Raw genomic sequence first — 22759 nt, 5'->3', positions numbered from 1 at the left:
ACCTGATAAATCTTTTATTGTGACTGTTCGATGATATTGCCTCGCTACGCGTAAATTAGCATTAATGAGGCACGTTTCTATTACTCACAGGGGACTCTATGGTTAAAGTGTGGGAAAGCTCTGGAGAGGAGTTTCAGTCCTGGGTCACTAGTGTCCACCGTCCCACAAACACACAAGGGAATAGGCACGCGCCTCTTTCCCTTACTATATGTATGTTCCCAATGCAAAGCACATCCTGAATCATTGTTTGGAATTATCTTCCAAGAAATACAATGTTATTTGTTATTACATGCATACCGCATGTAATAACAAATAACATTGTATTTCTTCGAAGATAATCAACTTTTTAAATTGTAATTTTATTTTAAGGGAATTCAACTAAGAAAGCTCTGTGCTATAAATACTAATTCTGGGGCTTTACTGCACTAGCCAATGAGGATATTTCCCTCCAGATTGTGATGGCATTCTGTTCTTCTGACTCACAACAACAAAGCTGATAGCTGGATGGAGAGGGCCTTTTGTAGTGTGGAAAAGTGCATTGCCAGCAACAAGACAGAGGACACATCTCTACACTCCTACTGTCACAGGTCTAGTGAGGAGAGTTTTCCTCCATTTAAGTGAAATTGAGAAGTAATTGACAAATCATCTCCCAAATGTACTGTCATCCAAATTAATATTAAAGCATTGAAGAATGAAGAAACTCATTCTTCATCCTACATTTACATAAAATGAAAAAGCAAATGAACTGAGATCCATTGATGAAGAATCCTGCGTGACATAGTTCAAAGTGCTTCAAAACTGATGGCTACACTAATGTCTCACACGTCTCACACGTGTGAACAGTAATGATGAGCATGTGTCCTGTCACCCCTGTCTCCAACATTAGGCAGCAGATTAACTATCCTCACAGGGTCAGTCCTTTCCCACATCCACACAGTGGGTCTGTGGGTCTCTCTCAATCACCCCCAACCCAGCACCTGTTCCCCTGAGGTTTGACCATTGTGCCCCAGCAATGGGAGAATCCAGCATGTGGCAGCTCCACACTCCTCATTGTCCTCTGCAGCTCAGCCATTGGCTGCTGACTGTGAGAAACTCCAACCAGCCAAGACCCACACATTCATATGGAGATCTGGGAGTATAAATAGAGGACATGAAGCCAGTGCTGATCAGATTCACTCTAGACAGAGAGATCTACTGCAACTACAGCAATGGCACCTACAATCACTTCAACAGCAGATTACCCAAAGGAACACCTGAGTCTGAACCACAAGGTAAATATTGTAACCTTACATCTTTTGAATTCAGTGTCAACATACTTTGTCAGCCTGATACCTTAACAGTAAAAGGACAAATGTATTCATGACATCTTCCTTATCTTTGCAGATAAGAAAACCCATAGTGGAGAAGAAGCGGAGAGATCGCATCAACAACTGCATCGAGCAGCTCAAGGATCTTCTGGGTCCACAGCTCCTCAACCAGCAGCCCGGCTCCAAGCTGGAGAAAGCTGACATCCTGGAGATGACCGTTTTCCTCCTGAGACAGCAGCTCCAGCTTGAGACTCTGCCCTCCTCTGATGCTGTTCATCAGGGATTCTCCAGGTGTGCCCAAAAGGTTGTTTACTTCCTGTCCGAAGATAAGGTCCAGACACAGTCCCATGGAACCGTGCTGAACCACGTCCAGACCCTGAAGCCGTCCTCTAATGAGGACACACCACAGTTGAGCATGCTGGACCAGCAGACACTGAGTAAAGAGAAGAGTCCAATCAAGAGGGCCCTCTGGAGGCCGTGGTAGGAAACTACAGTCGAAGATACACACCCAAGAAGTCATGTTTTGATAGGGTCAAAGTTTATGCCTGCAAATGCAGGTGTCTTATTTTCTTTTTATTTGAAAATAATAGACATTTATGTGTACAGATGGAGAAAACATTTGCAATTCAAACGTCCTTTGTGAGGGGTTTTTCAATTATTTAGTTATTACACGATTGTAGGCTACTTGGAACAAACTCAGATATTGTCATTAATATGTAATGACCAATCTTGGTTTTCTTTGAAACTTCATTAACTGTATGAAAATGTGCATGTCTTCAATGAAGACTCAGATTTCACAACATTATTTTCGATATTTGAAGCTATAATGCTGTAATGATGTTCATGGTTTCAATGAACAATCCTTACTTGAGTCAGTGCTATGTCATGCTATGTGATGATTTTATTGTGCTTAAATTCTGAGCAAAGGTTGTGTCGTACAAAATGTTTTCAACTTCTTCCTTTAGAAAACATTTCCCTCTGTGAGGGAATAGTACTTTATAAGTTCTCAACAATGTGAGAAATCTGAAACTTTCTTAATATTTAAGAATAGTGAATGTAATCTCCTTTCTGTAGGAGTGATTTACTTGTGAACTATATTCACATGTTTTCATAATGGCCACAGCTGGCCCTGATATGAATCTGTCTGTGTCTTTCATAAAGACCGTTGAGTGAACTTGTTACTGAACTTTATACTGAACTAATTCTAGAATGCACCTAATAATATGAAATGACTGTATCATGCACTGGAAAAAATGCATAAAATAAAAGTAAAAATACATTTTCATATCTTTGTTTAGTCCCTCATTCCATTTTTCATCTCAGGTGTATTCTTCCCAATAGAAGAGTTATTCTGAATTGTTCCTTTATTTCCTTGACCATGATAGTCAATGGTTAGTGTGGTCCAATTACCAATGTTCATGCATTTTCAGAGATATTACATTATTGAATTGAAAAGTCAAAATCGATCATCCTTGTATGTAGCTATAGATATCGATTCTCCTTACAGAGTAACGGGTTGTACAACCCCAATTTTAAAAAAAGTTGGGAATGGGATGCTGTGTACATTTTTACAAAAACAGAACGTGATCATAAGCAAATCTCATAAAGCCATATTTAGCTGCAAAAAGGATATAGACAACATAGCAAATGTTGAAAGTGACCAATTTGATTATATCATGTCAAATATAAGCTCATTTTGAGTATTCAAAAAAGTTGAGTCTCAAAAAAGTTGAGTCTCAAAAAAAGTTCGGACGGAGTCAACAAAAGGCTGGAAAAATTCACAACTAATTAGGTTAACTGGCACCGTGATTGGTCACCACCATCTCGGTGACTGGTCTTAGTTCCCAAACATTTGCAGAATATTGTTAAATACAGAGATAAAGCAACACAGGGGTACTGTAAACATGCCCAACTGTCCCAACTTTTTTTAGTCATGTTACTCGCATTAAATTAAAAATGTATTTTCCCAAACAATTACATTTCTCTATACTTCAACAACTGATATGTAATTTTTTAATAATTTTATTGTACGACACTTTGGACAAAAGTGTCTCCCAAGAACCATAAGCATAACCTGAACCATTACTATAGAATTAGAGTAGGCCATGACACATAGGGTTCTGCATATCCATTTTCTTATGATGGTAATTTTGATACCATAGATTTAATAGAGTCAGACCAATAGTATGAAAAATCAGGAACAGAGTTTATTTACAATGATGCGCATCAAGGGAGAGACAGCATGACTTCACCTAAAGATCCATCAGCTGCTCTAACTATAGTCATTAGCATAATATTATTCATTCACTCAGATTGGTAAATGGTAGAATGTAGATTAAACTTTTTCTGAAATACTATATCTCGACTTTTAGAAGAAAAAGAAAAAAGATATTTAAAAGAATCTAGCTGACAGAACTGCTGAAAGAAACGCCACTCCAAGTATTCATACGGGCAGCAACACGGAGGTGAATGCTCCTCCATGGTAGGGGTAATGAGACACACTTCTATTGTTCCCCCATTACAGAGCAGCGGAGAGAGTGTGGGAAAGCGTGGTGGACTCTCTCACAGACCATCATGGGTCAATAGGCTCAGATGCAGACCAAAGACATAAAAGGATGAGAAAAGGAGTCTGTCTGGCAGTCAAAGAATTTTTCTTTAGACAACAAACTTCAAAAACTTCTCTGATTATTGTGTGTCAAAATAAAGTGAACTAAATCATATTATATTATACAAGACAAATGACTTACCAGTAAGTAACTAATCAACATTCCAAAAAGTAGGAACATTCCTATTTTAATTTCAGTCTTATTGCCATCAAGAACCTATCTTTCATTTTCTTATGATATAAGTAACCTGCATACACTTCTCGCACATTCAGTACTTGTTGGACCCATTTTAATAATTTAAAAACACTGCTCCACTCAAAAGGGTGTTAATTAGGGAAAAAAAATAGTTATTACACAAACAAATCAAAGAAAGGAAAGTATAAGATAAAGACTTTCTTTTCAAAAATATTTTATTTGATTTTACTTTTACATTGTATTATAAAAGGGGTACATCCAATAAGACTCTTTCCCTCCAGATGGTTTGTGATGTCATTCTCTGTTTACAGCACAACACAGAGCTGATAGACGTCATTCCTCAACATGGGTGACTTGAGAAGCTTTTGTGATGCATAGAGGCCTGAGTGTGGGAAACTCAAAGAGCGCTCTACCAACAACATGACAGAGGAGGACATCTGGTAGGCTACATCTGGAGAGCCAGAGTCTAAAGAAGAGTTTCCCTCCTTTTTTACAGGGGAATTCAGACAGAACTTCCAAAGTATTTTATACGAAAACACTGACATGATGGAATATGTCGGTTGGGACCCTGAATATACCAACAGTTTAAAAAAAGCATATATTTCTACGTTTTTAGATCATCACATGTATGGAAAGCCCACATAATGATACAACTATAATTAATAGCAATATCTTATAATAAGACAATAATAATATAGCATCAATGTATGCTATTTGTAATTATAAGCTGATGCTATTTGTACCCTGGTGTATAGTAATGTGTGCTATTTACATTATTACATTACATTATTGAGATTTTTCTTCTTCATTGTATCTTTTTAAACGGCGTGCCTTCTCTGCAGAAGAAACGGAGCACTTATATTTAGGGTAGCTACTTTTCTCAATCGTTCTAGCAAAAACATTTTTCACAAGAATCGACTCCAGTGTGCCACCCTGTTGTGCCAACCACTTATCTATGCTTCCATGAGCTTCTGAGTGTTGGCAAGGAAATTTAGAGTTCGTAGACCTGACCACCATAATCATAAGCTTGCTGTTAACTAACAAAAGGATGTTTGTATGTATTCACTGAACAAAGATTATACAAATAAAACACAACTTTTCTACCAGAAAATTCATCAGAGGAAATATTAGTGGCGAAACCTTTCTGAATTCTTCACTTTCTGCTGTCGAAAAAACGTATGCCCGGCATGTTTATTTTGCTGTCACGCCTCATACAGAGTGCGAATAGCCCAGCTGTGTGGCCAAGGCTAATTGTATCAGGGGTGCAAATAGTCACTCCGTATATAGATATATATATATAATAATATTATTACATATAAAATATGTGTATGCTATTCAAAACTATGTCCTGTCTCTGGCATTGATCTCAGTATCAGGCAAGAGGGTCAGTCTCCTCCCACATCCACACAGTGGGTCTGTGGGTCTCTCTCCATCACCCCCAACCCAGCACCTGTTCCCCTGAGGTTTGACCATTGTGCCCCAGCAATGGGAGAATCCAGCATGTGGCAGCTCCACACTCCTCATTGTCCTCTGCAGCTCAGCCATTGGCTGCTGACTGTGAGAAATGTGAGGACATGAAACCAGTGCTGATCAGATTCAGTCTACACAGAGAGATCTGCAGCTACAGCAATGGCACCTACAATCACTTCAACAGATTACCCAAAGGAACACCTGAATCCCCACAAGGTAGATATTGTAACTTACCTCATTCAGTTTTCTTTTTGTGGGCTTTGCTGGCTTGTCATTTTAATAGATCATGAACATATGTAATGACATATATTTCCTATTTGCAGATAAGAAAGCCACTTGTGGAGAAGAAGCGGAGAGATCGCATCAACAACTGCATCGAGCAGCTCAAGGATCTTCTGGGTCCAAAGCTCCTCAACCAGCAGGCCGACTCCAAGCTGGAGAAAGCTGACATCCTGGAGATGACCGTTTGCCTCCTGAGATGGCATCTTCATGCAGTGAAAACTAAACCCTCTGGCGATGCTGCCAGTCAGGGCTTCTCCAGGTGTGCTCAAGACGTTGTTCACTTCCTGTCCGAGGACTCTTGGAAAACACAGTCCCATAGGAAGTTGCTGACCCAGTTCCAGACCCTACAACCACCACGCAATGACTACAGGAGGGAAAGTGACCAGTGCCTGTTGGGCTCTCCTGTCCAGCATGTGCAGGGCAAAGACAAGAGTCCAGCCAAGAGTGCCCCCTGGAGGCCCTGGTAGAATTACAGAGACTTCTCAACATGACTTTGGTCAGAGATGAGAAACAGAAGAAACTTCACGTTGATGAAGCCTACAGGGGTTGATCATCTTTACGTTAAAGGCATATAATTATTTTGTAAGAAAAGATATATTGCTTACTTTTTTAAGCATGTCTTCATTGAAGACAAACATTTTTAGAATTCCATTAATGATTTCAATTTGAAACTTCCATAATGGATTTCCATTGGTGGACAAGATCAGATTCACAGAATATTAACATTTTCTGTGAAATGTACTAGTTTATTTTTCACTATTATCTTCAAAGATAGAACATGTTTATGAAATGTCATGATTTTACATGACTATTTTCATTATGTTATTATTTCCATGAAATGTGATCATTTTTGTTAACTTCCAAGCTTGTTTTAGAGCTTTTTAATTGTAACACACTGAAGGATGGTGTCTATATAAGATCTCATAAAAGTGACACAAAGTTGACTTTCTTAATATTTAAGAAAAATAAATGTTACCTTCAACTGGAAGGAGTGTTATTAAGACTTTTTGAAACACAATAGTTGTTTCTGATACAATCCGACAAATATCTTTTATAAAGATTAATTATTATTTGCCTCTTCGTCCCAGTGGAGACAGAACAGATGTTGACATGAATCTTTTTTCAGATTTGTTTGAATATACTTTTCGGTTATGGCAGTTTTCATGCCAGAAAATTACAATAAAATATGCAATTCAACATGTCAGTGTTATTGTGTTATTCTCTTGTACTGGATTGGTCAATGAATTATCTAGATACATAGACAATGGGTCTTTAAGGTCACTTTTAATGTGTTTTATGAATTTGATCATAACCTGGTTAAGAATCAAAAACTGTCAAATGTCCAGTCCCCACATTGAGGACAACACTATTTACTTCTAAAATATGCCACAAGGAAAAAGAAAAGCAGGCAGGCAGGCACAATAACACCTGGAGAAAGTAGCAAAGCTTGAAATGTTCCCTCCATTTTCCAAAAGGTTAAATTGATAGTAAGGAAGTAAGGAAGACCCAAGTGCTTCATGTAGCAAAAAAAAGAAAAAGAAATAAAACAAAAACATACCCAACACACAAACAAACATGCAATATTTACAGTCCGAGACATGACAATGACTGTCCTCCAAGAACCCAACTTCAGGATCAACAGTCGCCAAATGCCAGACGGAAAAAGTGTGGCTTAAGGTTGGATTTAAAAGCAGTTAGGGTTGGTATATTTCTCATGTCCATTTGGGAAAGTATTCCAAAGTCTTGATGCAACCATAGCAAAAGCAGGGTCTCATTTCTGTTTGAGCCGTGACTGTGGGATACTCTAAAGTGACTGGGATGCAGACCTCAAAGACCTTGAGGGAATGTATGCAACATGTCAGCAATGTACTGTATGTGGGCTTTAAAAAACAAGCAGGGCCACTTTGAATTGTATTCTGTGCTGCACAAGGAGCCAGTGCAGGGCTGCTAACACCGGTGTAATGTGCTCCCCAGGGGCGTTTCTAGACTTTCAGGACAACCTGGGCTTAGCTCGGCTGGACTGGATGTAAATGTAAAGATTAGCTGGGGATTTTTTTATATATATATATACAGTACATAAAAAGGTGTTATTATAGTAGACAACAGACTACATTAGACTGCCCAAATTATTTATTATTGAATTACTGTACATACACGTTTAAGTGTGAGGTTGCATGTAATGTATCATTAAGCAAATGTTCTGCACCTCCCTCTGTTGATCTCCCTTTTCTCTCCATCACCTGACTGCTCTTTTGTTGTTTGATCTATGCCAGAGATCTACCAAAAAGACAGTAAAATGTTTGATGTTAATATGGGATTGCACACACACACAGAGAGAGAGAGAGAGAGAGAGAGAGAGAGAGAGAGAGAGAGAGAGAGAAAACAGCTACCCTCTACAAAATCATGGAATCAGATCAGTGTGTGGCAAACCAACAAAAACTTACTACATTGCAGGATACAAAGAACTTTTGAGATTGCAATGTTCAGCTTTATTACAAATGCTTTGCTTATGCATAGGGCATTTGCATACATTTCAGTGGACATTTAAACACATTCCCATGGAACGTTCATTCCCATGATGAAACTTGGGTTTTTTAATGCTGTTTTATGTTTGTCATCAGCTTTGTAATCACTTTGATGGTTAAATGGCTCATTACAGGGTGAATGAAAGCTGTCTCAGCCCCTTAATGGTTTATAGTTTGTCACTGTTAAAACATCTCCCTTACGAAAAAATCCTACATTGCAGGCCTAATGTGTATCAAAACTGCATTTTTTTTGCTATAGTGTAACATCCTCGTCTGCTCCTCAGAACATCAGTAGGGCAGCCTACAAATGTTCAACAACGTTGCGAAAGCATTTAGCTCTTCTGGCTAAATTTAGTTGTTTAGAGCTGAGTGTAATAAATCTCTCTCTCTCTCTCTCTCTCTCTCTCTCAAAACGAGCACTGAAATGTGTCGTGCCAATTAACCTGACCAGATGCCTTGCAGTTGCCTAATGCTTGCTTGCAAAATTGCACCAGACAAATGCTGGTAAATATTGAAGTTGGTAGACTTCAGACAGAAAATACGGATTACCTATTGAATGGTGGGTGAATTTCGCCACTTCATTTGTCAGTGAAGATATTCAAGATAGTGAATGGTAGATATTCATATTTCAAAAAGTTAATTTTGACTCAGCTGCTTAGTGTTTACTAATGATAGCTTGCTAGCCAGCTAGCGATAGGATAGGTAGGCTAAACAACACTAATAGCTGGCCTTTATGGAGTTGGTCGGACAGGACTAAGCTTATATTTCAGTTTGCAAACAGTTTCAATTGTTTTTTTTTGCTGGCCATGTCACGTCTGCTTTCTCAATGTAACGCAACCTGACGCTGCACCACCCAGTGAGTTGACAGCAGTAAAAACGTGGAGCACAGATCCACTGCTCTCTGACCAGACCGCGAAGCGACCCTCTGCCGCTCTCCACCCACCTCCCCCCCGCCCGCCCCGTTCTGCTTCTCCTTGTCAGAGTTTAGTGTTCGGGATTCCTTGTTCTAACAGGCTACGAGGGATAGAATGCACAACGAAATAAAAAAGTTAAATAACATTTTTTTGCCTACCCGGGCTGAGCTCAATTTACCCCGGGCTGAAGCCCCGGTAAAATCGGCTGGCGACGCCCCTGGTGCTCCCTCTTTTTAGTCCCAGTTAGTAGCTAATGCAGCATTTTATAAATATGAATCAATGATCCTGAATTATCAGAGGACATTTGTGTTGTCAATCTAAGGAACAGATTTCAATTCTAGACCTTAAAGCTCCAGAGTGTTGGGTTTTAAAGTGATCTATTAGCAGAAACTTCTTAGTAGGCCTATTGTATGATGGTGCTTATCATTAGTTCTTAATTAAATAAATACATTTAAATAAATATATGTAAGTAACTCCTAGCATGCAACGACCTTGATATTTTTATGTTGATAGAAACTCCTTGACTAATATGGAGGGTAATGAGACACACTTCTATTGTTCCCCCATTGAAGAGCAGAGAATGGAGAGAGTGTGGGAAAGCGTGGTGGACTCTCTCACAGACCTCCTGTGGGACAATAGACACAAAGTCCAGATCTCAGTGATATAGTGGGTAGGGTATTAAATAGTAAGACAAAGGATAATTCTCTGAAAATAACATAACATCTTGAGGATCATATCATAGGTTCAGCTGCCACATCCATGATTACAATTTGAATCCTCTGAGGAATGTCTCAGAGTCAAAAAGTCATGAGTCATGACAGTAACATTTTTTTTTTATCTCAGTCTCCGCAATTCAGTTGCCTTAATTTCGGAAGTACATCAACAATGACCATTTCAGCCTCAGGGCATCATTAGTCAGGGCTCCCCTACAGATGGGTTGGAATTAACAAGGCACACTTCTATTGTTCATCCGGAGCTGTATGAATGGGCAGAGTGTGGGAAAGCTCTGGAGAGGAGAGTCTCAGTAACTGGTCATTAACATACAGTCACATACACACAAGGGAATAGGCACGTGTAACCTTAACTAAGTAGAATGTTGACAGTAGCTCGTATCAATACATATTTACCATTGATCTTGAGTGTTTTCACAACTTATGCATTCACTCGCACACAAACCACAAAATAAAATTCATCTCAGAGTGAATTTGGAAAAATAATGACACAAATATGTAGGCAATTAGAATCTTTTCTGAAATAGACAAAAGATGTGATTCAACATAGGTATTCTGTCTTAAAACCAATATGGTGATTTTGAAATAAAATGGTCCTTAACATTGAATTACATGCTTATTTTCTTTTTTTACAGCATCAACTTCTTGACTTCTTGAATTTTCAGTACTAACCCAGGTCCTTCCTCTCCAGATGGTTTGAAATGTTAATCTCTGTTTACACCAAACAGTAGCCTACTAAATGACTGTCTGACACTCTTTCACATTAGTGATTAGAGGTATTTAAAGGGCTTAGAGAGGGACCTTTTGTGATGTATGTAGGTTTTAGTGTGGGAAACTGTGTTCAGCACTTTACCAGCAAGAGGACAACAGCTGTTACATCTGGAGATCCACAAGACACTCTGGATAGTGTTTTCCCTCCACTTTTTTCTCCTCCATTTTCTACATGATGTACAAATGTGCTTTTGTTTAATGGCGAAAAATTATGTTTTGTAAATAGTACTTTTATATTTTTTTATTTATTTGATTAAGCATTTATGTTATTGCATTTTTGTATCCATAATTCAAGACATTATGGCTATTATGTATTTGAAACTATCATACATCTTTGTTTAGCCAGGATACCTTTCTTTTACACAAATGGGTTTTTTTTTTAAAAATGCAACAAGGTCATATTGTTCAATGACTCAAAACAAATTCAATACTTCTCATGTTTCACGTGTGTGTGTACAGTGACATTGACCCCAACATTGTAACATTGACCCCAACATCAGGCAGCAGATTAACTCTCCTCACAGGGTCAGTCCTTTCCCACATCCACACAGTGGGTCTGTGGGTCTCTCTCCATCACCCCCAACCCAGCACCTGTTCCCCTGAGGTTTGACCATTGTGCCCCAGCAATGGGAGAATCCAGCATGTGGCAGCTCCATACTCCTCATTGTCCTCTGCAGCTCAGCCATTGGCTGCTGACTGTGAGAAACTCCAACCAGCCCAAGACCCACACATTCATATGGAGATCTGGGAGTATAAATAGAGGACATGAAGCCAGTTCTGATCAGATTCACTCTACACAGAGATCTACTGCAGCTACAGCAATGGCACCTACAATCATTTCCTCAGCAGACTACCCAAAGAGGCATGTGAATCTGCCACATAAGGTAAATTAAAATTTAAAATAAAATGTCTGTCTTCATTAAACATATTGTCATGCTGTGCAGATTACATTGCAAGAGCAAGGTATTCATGAGTTGTTATTCTTCTTGCAGATAAGAAAACCAGTTGTTGAGAAGATGCGCAGGGATCGCATCAACAAAAGTATCGAGGAACTCAAGGATCTCCTCGGTCCACAGCTCCTCAACCAGCAACCCGACTCCAAGCTAGAGAAAGCCGACATTCTGGAGATGACCGTTTACCTCCTGAGACGACAGCTCCAGCTTAAGACTCTGCAACATTGTGATGCTGTTAAAAAGGGCTTTTCCAGGTGTGCTCAAGAGGTTGTTTACTTCCTGTCCAAGGACTCTGGGAAAACACAGTCCTATGGAAAGTTGCTGACCCAGTTCCAGACCCTACAACCATCTTGTGATGACTACCAGAAGGAGAGTGACCAGTGTCAGTTAAACTCTTCTGTCCAGCATGTCCAGGGTAAAGACAAGATTCTAACCAAGAGCGACCCCTGGAGGCCCTGGTAGAACATTACACAGAAAAGACTTGAAATCCAACAAAATGACCAACAAAAATTGAAATGACCAATTTTTACAGCCTGCAAGGCAGTTTGCAGGGAGTTTATCCTCTTTACATCAAAGAATGCAAATAAGATTGTAAATGCAAACATTTTGTAATTTATGTTGTCTTCAGTGAAGACACAAACTCAAACTGTATGAGTTTCAGATTTCCATTGTTTTACAATTAAGTGAAATGATTCTCTATTTCATTTGTATTGATTTTGTTAAGAAATCAGAGTTAATTCAAACTTATGCTCTATGTCTTTTAAGAAGTCAATTGAAAATGTATCATGTTGATATTATTTTCATGGCTGAACATCCGTTTTTTTGATGTTAGTGAAATGCTTTGAATTTGTAATGGTGAAAGATGGCTTACCTTAGATCTCTATTTTGAGACATATTTTCTTTTTTGATCATTAAGAAAACAATATTTTCCTTCCACTCGAAGGACATCCTGATATGATTATGATGTTTTTTTTATAAACATGCATGTATAAAATATATTGTTGTTCCAATGGAGACTGACCTGTTAAGAGCATTGTATTGTTGAAAATGATACAATAATAGTTCAAATTGTTAGAAGATATTTTGTATGGCCTAATTTTCTCATACCAGATTTAGACTTAAGAAAGAAGAAGTGTAAATCCGCAAGATGTTTTTAGACATCCTGATATTATGATGTTTTTTATAAAAACAACTTTTTAAACACCTTGTTGTTCCAATGGAGACTAAGCTTTAAGAGTATTGCATTGTTGACAATAATACTACTTCAAATTGTTTGAACATATTTTATGTGGCCTAATTTTCTCAGGCCATGCAGGTTGCAATAGAATATTGCAATTCAAAACGTTTCTAAAAACATATTTCCCTTTTTTGTTGTCATTCCACTGAGCATCCCCAAACTGACTGTCTTCCCTGGAAAGACAAGAATTCAATATGTGCTTAGTAAAAATTGTCATTGGACCATTAATATAAGTAGCAGGAACATGTACAGTATGAAAAAAAAAGAAGAAGTAATTACTGAAATTATATTGTTTTATGTCGGAACATTTAAAATGAGTAATCAATTGGTTTGTAATTCAATTGCTAATTTTATATTTACCTTTGAAAGAGATCCAGATGTTTGGGCTTATATCACAGTCACCTGGGCAACAAAGCCCTTTCAGTAATGTTATGCAATAAAACACCCTTTTATTATCCCACAAGTGAAGAGTGAATGGCAAGAGTGTGAAATAGATTGGTCACAGACAGAACTAGCAACTCCCAGACTTCTAACAACATGGATTAAAGCAACACCAAAGAGTTTTTTGTACCTTAAAATAATATTTCCAAAATCGTTTCAGTGGTTCATCAACTCGTAACAGGGTGAACGGCACTTTTGCATTCGCTTTGCGGCCCTCTATCGGCTATAACCACACTATGTAAGTTTGCCAGATCGGGTAGCGGATCTGTAGTTTGATGGAATGAGACATAAGAAACTACAAATTTGACTTGCATCTGATGTCACAATACATCGTACTTTCATAAAATCATAAAATATTCTACCTTGTCTGTGGACATCGTTATTTGCAAAGCCGGTGCTGGATAAACAAATAGTGTGTGTGCGACAGAGGAAACGTTTTTGGTGTTGCTTTAAGTCCATTTTGTTTTGCACTTTAATTACACATCTTTCACATATGACATCATAATAAAACATCTCTAAACTTTATGATTCATCAACATAACTAAGGTATTCTTAGTTAGTTTAGGTTCATAAATCATATGCCCTAAATGGTGTGCTTTCTAAAAATGACCAATGAAAATGGGCAAAGCTTTTTTCCCTCCAAATTTTGTTTACAGCACAAAACCTGAGCTTTCAAGAGCTGCTAACCCAACATCTGTTCAAACATGGCACATGATAACTGTTTTATGTAGTCATCAAAGTTGCTTTTTAACTTCTAAAGCTCTGATTTCACATGACCTGGACTGCATAGTAGTGTTAGTATCAATTGATCGATATCTCACATAGTTTGTGATACTACTAAAGACCCCACTGCTCTCACCGTCAGCATGGCAGCAGGGGGATGAAGCTCCTTGACTAATGTGGATGGTAATGAGACACACTTCTATTGTTCCCCCATTGAAGAGCAGAGAATGGAGAGAGTGTGGGAAAGCGTGGTGGACTCTCTCACAGACCTCCTGTGGGACAATAGACAGAGATTTCAGATATTTGTGTGGATGCCGCTGACTGACCAAAAAGTTGAAGTTTATTTTGCTAATCAAAGCAAAATACTGACAACCACCCTTTGACAAATATTGTGTTGACAACTTTCAACAATCTCCATAAATTATATTTTCTAACTTTCCAATGAAGCTGGGTCGCTAGCACCCACCATCCCACTGGGGAATTCCACAAAGACACACAAGGGAAAAGGCACGTGTTGCAATTTTCATGTTGTATATTGAGTATAGTATAAAGTATAAATATAACAGCCAATATTATAAGACATCAATAAATATTTGCCTGTGATGTTGCAGTGTAGCATGGCTGGCTTGTGGGATCGACAAGGGTATTTGACTCCTCCATTTTACCAAACCAAAAATTGAGAGCATGTATTCTGTAATTGTTTACAGATAATAAACAACTACCTAGGCTGATATTGTGCATAAAGAACTCCCAATGAGGTTCTTTCCCTCCAGATGGTTTGTGATGTCATATGTTTCCAGAAAGCAGCACTAATAGCTGTCAATAGCTCTTTAACATTATAGATGAGGGGAAAAGAAGCTTAGGGGGTTACAGAGAGGCCTTTTGTTGGTGCATAAAGGTCTGTGTGGGAAACTCTATTGAGTGATCTACCAGCACCATGACAGAATGACAGATGTTATATCTGTCGGGGCAGCCGTGGCCCACTGGTTAGCACTCTGGACTTGTAACCGGAGGGTTGCCGGTTCGAGCCCTGACCAGTGGGCTGCGGCTGAAGTGCCCTTGAGCAAGGCACTTAATTTCACTAATTCACTGATTGGGTTAAATGCAGAGACCAAATTTCCCTCACGGGATCAAAAAAGTATATATACTGCTTATACTTATCTGGTGAGCCTAAATACATACATCCTTTTTCTATATATTGAAATAACGTGATTTGTCTTCAATTAAAATGGTTTCTTCTGAAGCCTGTCCAGAATAGACAAGAGAGTCGAGCCAAGAGCTCCCTCTGAGGTCCTGGTAGTACACAGTCAAGACTTGGACATGTATTTGATCAAAATGGCCAGACATGGCAACTCGAGGACATTTGACAATGTTCAACTCCCCAGACACAGGCAGCAATTAAATCGTCTTATATGACCTACAGTTGTCCATCATGTTTAATGTTTCAAACCTCCACTATGCAGTCACACTGCATTCATCAACTGACTAACTCAGGAGTTCCCAAACTTTTCTACGACAAGGCCCCCCAAATACCACTAGGCAAATGTAAAAATACATTAAGCTAATCCTAATAATTATTTTAGCCACAAGCACTTCGCGATGGAGCATACAGTGTGTACAAATTGCATTTGGGGCTTTCTGCTATATGAGAGCTATCACTCTACTGTGTGTCCCAGTCATTATCATGGAAAATATAATGTTCAGATATGGTTATGGTTATGGATTTGGCAGATGCCTTTGTCCAAAGCGACACACAAATACAAAACAACATAATATTTAAAATTGAACAGGGAACAGATTAGAATGTTGGTCAAATATAATAAGGAGAATAGTAATAATAAACAACAATATCAATTCAATCAATAGCCTAATAAAAGCAATGAAAATGAGGGGAAAAGCAATAATAAAACAATAATGTCCATCCAATCAATAATATAAAAACAATGACATGGTAATACTACATTAAGGAGAATATCAATAATAAACAATAATGTCAAATTAATCAACAGCCTAATGAAAATAAAACAATATTATACAAACCATAACACATGAGCGCTTAAACAACTACATGTTGAACAAGAATGTCTTTAGACCCCTCTTAAACGACCCAAAGCTACCACAGGAACGGAGAGCACTGGGCAACTCATTCCACCAACATGGAACCACTGAGGAATAGAGTCTTGAATTAGACATAGTTTTTATGACTGGTCGACTAACATGTCAAGTCAAGTCAAGTCATTTTTATTTATAAAGCGCATTTAACATGGATTTAGCCTGGAAACCAGACTCTCTGGAGTACTGTAGGGAAAAGAAATCGACCGGAAGTACGTAGACAGGCCAAGGCCAGGCTACATTTAACATGAACTTAGTACAATCCAAAGCGCTCCACACACAAGACATTGACACATAAAGACAAACAATGTTGGACGGAGCGGCGTAGTCGCCAGCGTACCCGTGACATCAAGACAAACAAACAATTTACAAAATAAGAAAAGACACAAGACAGGTGCCGGACAGAGCGGCGTAATCGCCAGCGTACCTGTGACATCACACCAAGACATAGACTATTATGTATCAGGCATATTAGCGACAGGCAGAAGCCTCACTAGTGGACGTGGATGTTGTGGTCGGGGTCTCGGACTCGAAACAGGTGTTAGGCTAGCGACAAACCGCGTTGAAAAAAGCGCCTACAGATGCTCATAACAGACGCTCATCAGAAGACCGCAGTGGGCGGTTGGGGATGTAAGGCTTGATTATTGAATTAAAATAACTTGGAGCAGATCCAGTCAGTGTCCTATTGGCTAAAGTGAGAGATTTACATTTAATTCTGTCTACTATAGGGAGCCACTGGAGAGTAACTAGGAGAAGAGTTACATGTGTCCTCTTTGGCTGATTGAAGACCAGGTGTGCTCCAGCATTCTGAATCAGCTGTAATGATCTTATTACACAAGCGGGTAAGCCAGCTAATAGTGAATTACAATAGTCCATCTTAGAGATGACCATGGTCTGAACAAGAAGTTGTGCGACAAATTATTATAATGGCATTGTATAACAACCCTCATAGTAATAGGTATATTTTACATTTTTCAAATGTATTTATTTGTTGCTTTTATTTTTCCTTCCAACTTGCTGAGGCCCCCCTGGCACCCCCCTCCGGGCCCCCACTTTGAAAATCACTGGACTAACTCACAGACCTGCTTATTTTCAAATGCCTCCTTCTAAACTTCAGCCAATAGGTTACTTTCCCTCCAAAACTCTTTGCAAGGTAATTTGTTGTTTTCAACAAAAGCAAGAGCTGATCTGTTACTGCCACTGATTAAAAAACTCTGAGGAGCTTTTGTAATGCATTTGGGTAACTCTGCAAACAAAAAGACAGAGGGCACATCTGTTATGTCTATAGACCCTTTCAACAATAAAAACAAAAACAATGCTTGAACGTTCTATTTGGGCCCCAATCTACTTCCTCTGCATTAAGATAACATATGGAATGTTAAAAAGGAAGTCTTGTGGGGCCAACTATGATGCTGATAATGGAACTCTCTTGAAAGGGTCCATAGACAGGAGGATTTCTGAGAAGGATTTTCCCTCCATTGGCATTTTCTACATGGCAAACCCAAGCATCACATTTGTAGATGGAGATTTGTAAAAATGGAAATGACTTAAATTCCAAACAGAAGACCATAAAAGTTGTAGACATTCCCACTTTGTTTTCATCAAATTGATCCGAATGCTTTTCACTACTCAAAAATGTTTGGATGATACTTCAAAGGCATGGATGATACTTCAAAGACAAAAAATGAAAAGAAACTAGATGTACCGCATAGTGGTACAAAATATGACCGCCGCTCAGTCCTGTACATCCGTTCCGCGAAAATAAATCACTTCAATTTGTCTCCATCTTTTACTCCATCCCCCACTCTTGAAACTTTTGTGTATACTTGTTTGGCATGCCTGAGTGTGTGTGTGCGGCTGCACAGAAAGTAGCCTACTGGTGCTGAAAAGGTGAATAGATTGTAGAATAGCCAAAGAAGATGTAGCATTGTTATAAAACCTTTAAAATCTCTAAACAATCAAGGTAGGGCAGTTCATCACAGTTCATCCATTGCAACTGGATTGATGAAAGGTCACTTACACCTGTAGGCTACATTGTATTTGGGAAAAGCAAAAGGTATCAGCATAATGTTATTTATTTATTTATAAACAAAAACATCTCTGTCTAGTTTTCTACAAATGCAATCAGTCAAACTGGCCTCCATCACTCAACCAACACTAACGGTAACATTACCTAGGTCCTTATTGATATTATAAGATTAACGTACCTGCAGTAAAAACCAAGCATGTCCGATAAACATCCTCAGATTTATTTTGGCTTCAAGAAGAAATGGGAATTACATTTCATGTGAACATCGTCCTATCCTTATTAGACGTTCTCTGCGGTAAACTACAGTCCTTGTAGGAAGCGTCCATTGTTTTTCCAACCCACTTTTAAAGGAGAATTCCGGTGTGATATTGACCTAAAGTGTATTGAAACATGATACCGAGTGTGAGCGTATGTCTCATAGCCCATCTCGACTTGTCCCCTGCACTCCAAAATCTGAAGCTAGTTAGCCGATGCTACCAACAGCTTTTTCAGTAGTGGTGCTTGACATCGGGCTAACCATGCAAATAAATCACTGTTTTACACCCATTTTACGAGGCTCAATGTATCTCCACACTTCATTGGTAGACTTCGAGGGGCCCTGACATTTAAAAAGCGAGACATTGAGAACTTTGAAAAAGCACTGGTAGTTTACTTACAAGGCGATTTATACAGACAGTATCTTCCACGAAGTTTAACGTTTGCAGCCATCTTGAATTTAGTCCGCGATAAGTCGAAAGCAGCGAGTAAGAATGAACAGGTATGATAAGGGATCAGATTCCAAAAATAATTCAGTGGAAATGCATGGATTCCAGTTTCTTCCAGTAAAAAAAAAAAAAAAAACTTTGACAATCATTATATGACCTAGCGAAGCGGTCATAATAAATAACAGAAATGTAACACGAACAAACTCTCAAAGTGTACATTGGTGAATTACATGTGTCCTGTCAGCATCACTCATTCAGAGGTCGTTTTTGACCATAATGGGCTCTTTGCACGAAAGGCTTTCAATGCGGCCGCTTTTCCGGTGAGGTGTTAACTGTGTTGTAACGGCATCTTTTGTTATATTCTGCTCCTAACATCTTCACTCCGACACTGAATAACTTGATTGCTCAATAATAACAATTTTAACTGGCATAAATTCAGGTTCAAACACACCTGGCTCCACCGGAAACAAACGAACCGTACATGCAAAGAGCCTATTTGAGGAATTTGAGAAAGGGAATTTTATCCTGAGACAATCATTAGGCATGGCCACAGATGGGTTGGAATTAACAAGGCACACTTCTATTGTTCATCCGGAGCTGTATGAATGGGCAGAGTGTGGGAAAGCTCTGGAGAGGAGAGTCTCAGTAGCTGGGTCACTAGCACCCACCATCCCACTGGGGAATTCCACAAAGACACACAAGGGAAAAGGCACGTGTTGCATTTTTGAAGTATACTGACATATTTTTATTGAAAAATAACAGAACATATCAAGTTTAAATTCATTTTTCAAAATGGTGTTGCATATTTTGACTATCGACATTACCATATCAAAATTAAGGTCGGAATGTTTTCAGAATACCTAAAAGAAAATGCTTTTTAAACTTTAAAACCTCTGAAATTTAGGTTCAGTTTGGTAATCAAAATCATTCCTTGATCATTTTAAGTTCATCATGACAATTAACTAAGCATTTTTTCACAAAGCATCATCAGGAGCTCAACCAATGAGATTGTGTTTCTTCCAGATTGTTTGTGATTTTGTTTACAGGACATTATAAAAGGTCAAATTTCAAATAAGGGCTGCAATAACTGTTAATAGTACTCATTTACAATGCTGAACCGAATATTTGAAACAACTGCATTTTTAGAGTTGGGGGCTTAATTTTTTAAGACATTTTAAAATATTGATAAGCTCTTTCTGAAATATGTTCTACAGTCTTGAATCATTTGGCTCAAAATGGCTCTACACACACTTCCCAAAAACATTTCCCACGTGTGTGTACAGTGGTGGGCAACGTGTGCCCTGTCAGCATCATTGACCCCAACATCAGGCAGCAGATTAACTCTCCTCACAGGGTCAGTCCTTTCCCACATCCACACAGTGGGTCTGTGGGTCTCTCTCCATCACCCCCAACCCAGCACCTGTTCCCCTGAGGTTTGACCATTGTGCCCCAGCAATGGGAGAATCCAGCATGTGGCAGCTCCACACTCCTCATTGTCCTCTGCAGCTCAGCCATTGGCTGCTGACTGTGAGAAACTCCAACCAGCCCAAGACCCACACATTCATATGGAGATCTGGGAGTATAAATAGAGGACATGAAGCCAGTTCTGATCAGATTCACTCTACACAGAGAGATCTACTGCAGCTACAGCAATGGCACCTACAATCACTTCCTCAGCAGGCTACTCAAAGGAACACCTGAGTCTGAACCACAAGGTAGATATTGTAACTTGCCTCTTACAACTTTGACATTTGTTTTCTTTGTTGGTTTGTCTTTGAAATACATAATGGACATGTATTAATAAAAAATATTTTTTCTTCTTTTTAGCTGAGAAAACCCATTGTGGAAAAACTGCGCAGAGATCGCATCACTAACAGCATCGAGCAACTCAAGGCTCTCCTGGGTCCAAAGCTCCTCAACCAACATTCCGACTCCAAGCTGGAGAAAGCCGACATCCTGGAAATGACTGTATTCCTCCTGACACGGCATCTTCATGCAGTGAAAACTACACCCTCCTTCGATGCTGCCAGTCAGGGCTTCTCCAGGTGTGCTGAAGACGTTGTTCACTTCCTGTCCGAGGACTTTGGGAAAACACAGTCCCATAGGAAGTTGCTGACCCAGTTCCAGACCCTACAACCACCCAGTGATGGCTGCAGAAGTGAGAGGCACCAGTGCCCATTGAGCTCTCCTGTCAAGTGTGTCCAGGGCAAAGACAATAGTCCAGCCAAGAGCGCCCCCTGGAGGCCCTGGTAGAATTCCACACAGAAGAGATTTCTCAACTACATGATCAAATAGGTCAGAAATTAATAACTAAGGACATTTCATTTTGTTCAACTCTGCAAATGCAGGGAAATTATCTTCTTTGTATCAAAGAATACATTATGTTCTGTTGTAAGAAAATTACTTTTGCAATTGTTCGCAAAGGATTTGTCTTTTGTGAAGAAACATATTTTTTTTAAATATGTCACTGGCTTCAACTGGAAGTCTTTATGTTATTATAGTGGATTTCAATTATTAGAACTTGATACAATCAATTCTTCCTTCAATTGAAAATGTGATGACTTCATGTCATATGATTCTTTGGAAAGACTTCTAACTACATGACCAAATTGGTCAGAGATGGAAACAGAAAGAACATTTAATTACCTTAAAGTCTGCTAATGCAGATGATATCTACTTTAAATTAAAGAATATATTATATTCTGTTACAAGAAAAGAAATATTGCAATTTTTAGCAATGGATTTGTCTTCTGTGAAGACATGAAAACATTTTTATAAAATGTCAGATATTGGCTTCTTCTCGAAGCTTTTATAATGTATCTCCTAGATCAATTCTTATTTCAATTGAAATGCTTTCACTGAAATGTGATGACTTCTTGTCTCATTATTCTTTTTTAAAGAAATGAAAAGGCTGCTTATGGCAACATAAATGTCTTTTGAGATGACGGTTTAAAATGCTATGTCAGCCATGCTGATATTATTTTCATGATTGATATGTCTTACTTAAAGGCAGTTAATAATATTTCTATGAAATATTACTATTTCTTAAACTTGACTTTCAAAGCTTGTTTTAAAGCTTATATCCTATAATTGTCTTTTGTTGAGGGGTTGGATTATATAAAGATCTCACAGAAGTGAGATATACCTGACTCTCTTAATATTTAAGAGAATGTAATGTTACCTTCTATTTGAAGGAGTGTGCTTTAACAAGATACCTATTTGGTGTTTTTGACATGATGTTACCAATGTCTTTTACAAAGACTGATTTGTATTTCACCTCTTCATCCCAATGGAGACAAAACCATGGAATTGATTGCTGTCTTGACAAATGTCTATGTTCAGAATTGTTTGAACCTATTGTTTCCATATGGCATAAATTTTGCATACCAGAAAATTGCAATAAAATATGCAGTTCAACTGAAGACATTTTGTTGGTGTTATTCCATTCAGCATTCCTAAACAAACTGCTCTATTTTGGTCCTTAAAACATTCCTCAGGTTATCTGAAAGAAAAAGTGCTACACATTAAACATTAAACATTAAACGCCGCTCGGCGTGCTCCGTATGTAACTACCTAAACTTCCAAACTTATCTATCTTAAATCTCCTTGTTACCATCTACTTTCTACGGATTTACTGGCTACCGATTATATCTCGTGAACAAACTCTTGCATAAACTGTTGTTGCTCGAGGCTTTGGATTATCGGACTCTATAACCTTGATCGCCAAACTTTTCTGTCAAACGTTAAGCCAGTATCAAG

General features: G+C 38.6%; 2 protein-coding genes and 2 pseudogenes across 2 annotated transcripts; all 4 read left to right on the top strand.

Moving 5' to 3' along the window:
- The first annotated feature begins 1150 nt into the window (after nucleotides 1–1150).
- On the top strand, nucleotides 1151–2592 carry LOC125302242 (annotated as a pseudogene).
- A 3126-nt stretch (nucleotides 2593–5718) lies between these two features.
- Nucleotides 5719–7057, top strand: LOC125302266 (transcription factor HES-5-like). Its single transcript, XM_048255377.1, has 2 exons — nucleotides 5719–5794; nucleotides 5902–7057. The coding sequence occupies exons 1-2, from the start codon at nucleotides 5738–5740 to the stop codon at nucleotides 6325–6327; spliced, it is 483 nt and encodes a 160-aa protein (XP_048111334.1). The 5' UTR covers nucleotides 5719–5737; the 3' UTR covers nucleotides 6328–7057.
- Nucleotides 7058–11602: 4545 nt separating this feature from the next.
- On the top strand, nucleotides 11603–13110 carry LOC125301443 (transcription factor HES-5-like). The gene is made up of 2 exons (XM_048253833.1): nucleotides 11603–11685; nucleotides 11794–13110. The coding sequence occupies exons 1-2, from the start codon at nucleotides 11623–11625 to the stop codon at nucleotides 12214–12216; spliced, it is 486 nt and encodes a 161-aa protein (XP_048109790.1). The 5' UTR covers nucleotides 11603–11622; the 3' UTR covers nucleotides 12217–13110.
- Nucleotides 13111–20469: 7359 nt separating this feature from the next.
- LOC125301442 lies at nucleotides 20470–22422 on the top strand (annotated as a pseudogene).
- The last annotated feature ends 337 nt before the right edge of the window (nucleotides 22423–22759 follow it).

Source organism: Alosa alosa, chromosome 10 (assembly GCF_017589495.1).
Source record: "Alosa alosa isolate M-15738 ecotype Scorff River chromosome 10, AALO_Geno_1.1, whole genome shotgun sequence".
NCBI lineage: Eukaryota > Metazoa > Chordata > Actinopteri > Clupeiformes > Clupeidae > Alosa > Alosa alosa.
This window is presented reverse-complemented; position numbering and strand designations above follow the sequence as displayed.

Excerpts from the sequence above, each read along its gene's own strand:
- LOC125302266 (XM_048255377.1), top strand. The coding sequence starts at position 5,738 with ATGGCACCTACAATCACTTCAACAGATTACCCAAAGGAACACCTGAAT. Across the intron at positions 5,795-5,901 it reads AACACCTGAATCCCCACAAG|ATAAGAAAGCCACTTGTGGA; the intron begins GTAGATATTGTA and ends TCCTATTTGCAG.
- LOC125301443 (XM_048253833.1), top strand. The coding sequence starts at position 11,623 with ATGGCACCTACAATCATTTCCTCAGCAGACTACCCAAAGAGGCATGTG. Across the intron at positions 11,686-11,793 it reads ATGTGAATCTGCCACATAAG|ATAAGAAAACCAGTTGTTGA; the intron begins GTAAATTAAAAT and ends TTCTTCTTGCAG.